The sequence below is a fragment of the Salvelinus sp. IW2-2015 genome, linkage group LG31 (genome assembly GCF_002910315.2).
Source record: "Salvelinus sp. IW2-2015 linkage group LG31, ASM291031v2, whole genome shotgun sequence".
NCBI classification, from domain to species: Eukaryota; Metazoa; Chordata; class Actinopteri; order Salmoniformes; family Salmonidae; genus Salvelinus; species Salvelinus sp. IW2-2015.
In genome coordinates this window covers 209,327-215,326 of record NC_036870.1, presented here as the reverse complement: position 1 = coordinate 215,326, position 6,000 = coordinate 209,327, and the positions used below count along the sequence as shown (strand labels likewise).

Genomic DNA, 6,000 nt, shown 5'->3' with positions numbered 1-6,000 from the left:
TACTGCTCAGGAGACGCGTTCTGTCTCGCAGAGATGAATGTACTTTGGTGAGAAAAGTGCAAATCAATCCCAGAACAACAGCAAAGGACCTTGTGAAGATGCTGGAGGAAACAGGTACAAAGTATCTATATCCACGTAAAACGAGTCCTATATCGACATAACCTGAAAGGCCGTCAGCAAGGAAGAAGCCACTGCTCCAAAACCGCCATAAAAAATCCAGACTACGGTTTACAACTGACATGGGGACAAAGATCGTACTTTTTGGAGAAAATTCCCCTGGTGTGATGATACAAAAATAGAACTGTTTTGCCATAATGACCATCATTATGTTTGGAGGAAAAAGGGGAGGACTTGCAAGCCGAAGAAACACCATCCCACCGTGAAGCACGGGGGTGGCAGCACATGTTGTGGGGGTGCTTTGCTGCAGGAGGACTGGTTCACTTCACAAAATAGATGCATCATGAGGCAGGAAAATAATGTGGATATATTGAAGCAACATCTCAAGACATCAGTCAGGAAGTTAAGCTTGGTCGCAAATGGGTCTTCCAAATGGACAATGACTTTGGAAGCATACTTCCAAAGTTGTGGAAAAAGGCTTTAGGACAACAAAGTCAAGGTATTGGAGTGAACATCACAAAGCCCTGACCTCAATTCTAAAGAAAATTTGTGGGCAGAACTGAAAAAGCGTGTCGAGCAAGGAGCCCTGACTCAGTTACACCAGCTCTGTCAGGAGGAATGGCCAAATTTCACCCAAAAGCGGGCTACCCGAAGCGTTCCACCCAAGTTAAACAATTTAAAGGCAATGCTACCAAATATTAATTGAGTGTATGTAAACTTCTGACCCACTGGGAATGTGATGAAATAAATAAAAGCTGAAATAAATCATTCTCTCTACTATTATTCTGACATTTCACATTCATAAAATAAAGTGGTGATCCTAACTGACCTAAAACAGGGGATTTTTACTAGGATTAAATGTCAGGAATTGTGAAAATTGTGAGTTTAAATGTATTTGGATAAGGTGTATGTAAACTTCCGACTTCAACTAATAATTATTGTAGCCAATTTATAAGTTGCTCCAATTGACTCAAATGATGTCAATTAGCCTATCAGAAGCTTCTAAGTACGCAAGTCATGTACGCAAGTACGCAAGTCATGACATCATTTTATTGAATTTTCCAAGCTGTTGTAAAGTCAGTCAATTTAGTGTATGTAAACTTCTGACCCACTGGAATTGTGATACAGTGAATTAATCTGTCTGTAAAAAATTGTTGGAAAATTACTTGTGTCATGCACAAAGTAGATGTCCTAACCAACTTGACAAAACTATAGTTTGTTAACAAGAAATTTGTGGAGTGGTTGAAAAACTAGTTTTAATGACTCCAACCTAAGTGTATGTAAACTTCCGACTTCCACTGTACAAGGACTTTTCAAGCACCAAATTGAGGAAATGTCTGCCTGTTCCAGTACATCTGAGCTCCAAATTCAAGTATGTGTCTTCAAGCCATTTGTATTGTTTAAAATTGCAGGTGTAACATGGAAAGAAATTAATGTGTCATTTATTACCAGATCATTTTGTGAAGAAGCCCACTAGGCTACGTAATTTGTCATTATATCCTGATCAATTCATAAGAATAGCGTCGGGTGTCGCGCAATAGTCTATCCTATACAATTACTCACAGTAGACTGTGTCCAATCCGAGATACAGAAACATATGAAAACAACATGAACTCATTAGATTGATGCTTTCTTTCTTTGTTAAATTTCACGAGACCCTGCTGTAAACCAAGCAGACAACAGATGATTAACATCAATTCACTAGAGATATTAGATCCAACGTGGATCCAGGCACAACTGTCTTCACCGGCGTAATGAATGAGATTCCAATATTCTGGACATTCCTCACAAACACCTTTTTTCCAGCTCTTGGGCTGTTGCATTGCATGTGCCATCACAACAGCTGTTCGTCACTTGACTGTCATTAATCTGGTCCAGGAAGACATTTTCAGATGTGTGAAAATATCACAGCGTAATTAAACAGCTCAACCCCAAATTCGCATCCAACAAGTATTATGCAACATTTTTGAAGAACCACGTTAAGGACAGTATTGATTTAGGTTTTCAGTACCAAGGTTAGAAGCATTCGATTTTGCAATCGTATACATTTTAGGGGATGTAGTTGTTATGTAGTTGTTATGTAGTTACACTGCATTTCTGAAATCTATAGAAAAAAACTGTCCGGCTAGATCCAGGATTCTTACAGGGTTCAAGTTCACACACCTCCGGCGCCGACAGAGATGGCTGCCTAGCTTTGCGTTCCTAGGAAACTATGCAGTATTTAGTTTTTTTTACGTGTTATTTCTTACATTGTTACCCCAGGTARTCTTTGGTTTTATTACATACAGTCGGGAGGAACTATTGGATATAAGAGCAACGTCAACTCACCAACATTACGACCAGGAATACGACTTTCCCGAAGCGGATCCTCTGTTTTGCCCACCACCCAGGACAATGGATCGGATCCCAGCCGAAGACTCAAAACAACGACGCAGTAGAAGGGGCAGACGGAGCGGTCTTCTGGTCAGGCTCCGTAGACAGGCACATCGCGCACCGCTCCCGAGCATACTATTCGCTTCAAGATTGCTTCGATCACGTGGACTGGGATATGTTCCGCATTGCGGCGAACAACAACATTGATGAATACGCTGATTCGGTGAGAGGGTTTATTAGCAAGTGCATCGGCGATGTCGTACCCACAGCGTCTATTAAAACATTCCCAAACCAGAAACCGTGGATTGATTGCAGCATTTGCGCAAAACTGAAAGCGGGAACCACTGCTTTTAATCAGGGCAAGGTGATCGGAAACATGACCGAATACAAACAGTGTAGCTATTCCCTCCGCAAGGCAATCAAACAAGCTAAGCATCAGTATAGAGACAAAGTAGATCGCAATTCAACGGGTCAGACACAAGAGGTATGTGGCAGGGTCTACAGTCAATCACGGATTACAAAAAGAAAACCAGCCCCGTCGCGGCCAGGATGTCTTGCTCCCAGACAGACTAAACACTTCTTTGCTCGCTTTGAGGACAATACAGTGCCACAGACACTGTCCGCTACCAAAACCTGCGGGCTCTCCTTCACTGCAGCCGACGTGAGCAAAACATTTAAACGTGTCAACCCTCGCAAGGCTGCAGGCCCAGACGGCATCCCCTGCCGCGTCCTCAGAGCATGCGCAGACCAGCTGGCTGGTGTGTTTACGGACATATTCAATCAATCCTTATCCCAGTCTGCTGTCCCCACATGCTTCAAGAGGGCCACCATTGTTCCTGTTCCAAGAAAGCTAAGGTAACTGAGCTATATGACTACCGCCCCGTAGCACTCACTTCGGTCATCATGAAGTGCTTTGAGAGACTAGTCAAGGACCATATCATCTCCACCCTACCTGACACCCTTAGACCCACTCCAATTTGCTTACCACCCCAATAGGTCCACAGACGACGCAATCGCAATCACACTGCACACTGCCCTAACCCATCTGGACAAGAGGAATACCTATGTGAGAATGCTGTTCATCGACTACAGCTCAGCATTTAACACCATAGTTCCAAACTCATCATCAAGCTCGAGACCCTGGGTCTTGACACGCCCTGTGCAACTGGGTCCTGGACTTCCTGACGGACCGCCCCCAGGTAGTGAGGGTAGGTAACAACATCTCCACCCGCTGATCCTCAACACTGGGGCTCTACAAGGGTGCGTTCTCAGCCCTCTCTGTACTCCTTGTTCACCCACGACTGTGTGGCCATGCACGCCTCCAACTCAATCAAGTTTGCAGACGACACTACAGTGGTAGGCTTGATTACCAACAGACGACGAGCACGCCTACAGGGAGGAGGTGAGGGCCCTCGGAGTGTGGTGTCAGGAAAATAACCTCACACTCAACGTCAACAAAACAAAGGAGATGATCGTGGACTTCAGGAAACAGCAGAGGGAGCACTGCTGTCCAAAAAAACATTGCTGCACGTCTGTAGTTTGCAAAAATGCACCTGGATGTTCCACAGCGCTACTGGCAAAATATTCTGTGGACCGATGAAACTACAGTTGAGTTGTTTGGAAGGAACACATAGCACTATGTGTGGACAAAAATAGGCACAGCACACCAGCAGCAAAACCTCATCCCAACTGTAAATTATGGTGGAGGGAGCATCATGGTTTGGGGCTGGTTTGCTGCCGCAGGACCTGGACAGCTTGCTATCATCGTCGGAAAAATTAATTCCCAAGTTTATCATGTCATTTTGCAGGAGAATGTTCGGCTATCTGTCCGCCAATGGAAGCTCAACAGAAGTCGGGTGATGCAACAGGACAACGACCCAAAACACAGAAGTAAATCAACAACAGAATGGCTTCAACAGAAGAAAATACGCCTTCTGGATTGGCCCAGTAAGAGTCCTGACCTCAACCCGATTGAGATGCTGTGGCATGACCACAAGAGAGCAGTTCATACCAGACATCCCAAGAATATTGCTGAACTGAAAAGAGGAATGGTCCCAAATTCCTCCTGACCGTTATGCAGGTGTGATCCACAACTACAGAATTTTTTGTTGTTGAGGTTATTGCTGCCGAAGGAGGGTCAACCAGTTATCAAATCCAAGGGTTCACATACTTTTCCACCCTGCACTGTGAATTTTTACACAGTGTGTTCAATAAAGACATGAACATTTATAATTGTTTGTGTGTTATTAGTTTAAGCAGACTGTTTGTCTATTGTTGTGACCTAGATGAAGATAGATCAAATTTTATGACCAATTTATGCAGAAATCCAGGTATTGCCAAAGGGTTCACATACTTTTTCTTGCAACTGTATATTGCAATTGGAGAAGAATTGCAAACATTTTTTCCTTCTATTGTCTTTTCTCACCGCCTTTTGCCTCTCAGCCTCAGGTGTATGGCTATGATGACCTACAGATGCTCCAGACAAGAATACCACTGGTGAGTAAGTTATCTGGATCTAACCCATCCATTTAGCGGGTTGGCCAAATATGACTTCTGGCATTTACTAGTAACTCTAACAACAGCTGCAAACTGATTTTTAAAGAAGGGAAGAACTGGCTGTCTCGCCAAACTGTTTTTGGAACTCATTTCTTTCCAGGAACTGTGCTATGTTGCGAGTTAATGAAATGGGATMTAGTCTGATAGTCGTACTAGTAAAAACTGAACCTCTTCTATCTTCTCAGGATTACTACAGCATCCCGTTTGCCACCCCCAACACAGCACTGACTGGCAGAGATGGCAGCTTGAGCAACAACCCTTACTCTGGTAAGCACCATTCTAACCCCCATCTATGGTGTATAACTAAGTCTACTTTCCTATTTTATGGACTGTGTACTGAATGCTAACACAGTGAAGGGAGGGGTTTGGTGTTAGGAACGAACACATCTGTTGATCCTGTCCTGCGTCGCCATGGCAAAACTGGACAGTGGTGTGCTAGAACAATGTGCAGCCGCCACCAGATGGTCAGACCTTCATCGCCGTGACTGACTTGAACTGATTCGCTGCTTCAACGCTATTGTCCATTGTTCTGGTGTAGTAACTGATTTCTGAGAATCACCCGCTTGTTGCTTGAACATAACGGAAGTTTTTCTGTCACTTTTTCGCTCRTCTCTCCCACTCATCCCCCTTTCACACACTTTTTTCACACTTTCCCTTTTATCTCTCTCCCCCGTTCCCCTCCGGCAGGTGACTTATCAAAGTTTGGTCGAGGTGACGCGTCGTCCCCGGCTCCGGTCACCACGTTGGCTCAGCAGACGCAGCAGAACCAGAGTCAGACGCACCACACCACGCAGCAGCCCTTTCTCAACCCCGCACTGCCTCCCGGCTACAGCTACACCAGCCTGCCCTACTACACYGGCGTGCCGGGCCTGCCCAACACCTTCCAGTACGGTCCCGCCATGTTCCCGGTGAGGTTTCTCATGATTTGTCTGGGTATTGTTGTTTTGGATGTTT

At 44.7% G+C, this 6,000-nt stretch overlaps 1 protein-coding gene across 13 annotated transcripts in view; it reads left to right on the top strand.

The window, feature by feature from the left end:
* Positions 1 to 6,000, top strand: part of ubap2l (ubiquitin associated protein 2-like) — an 82,290-nt gene that overhangs the window by 65,158 nt on the left and 11,132 nt on the right. For all 13 annotated transcript variants that reach the window (XM_070436471.1, XM_070436475.1, XM_070436478.1 and 10 more), the window contains 3 exons: positions 4,933 to 4,986; positions 5,232 to 5,313; positions 5,734 to 5,954. In XM_070436471.1, coding sequence (XP_070292572.1) covers positions 4,933 to 4,986; positions 5,232 to 5,313; positions 5,734 to 5,954 — 357 coding nt within the window. The remainder of the gene's footprint in view (positions 1 to 4,932; positions 4,987 to 5,231; positions 5,314 to 5,733; positions 5,955 to 6,000) is intronic.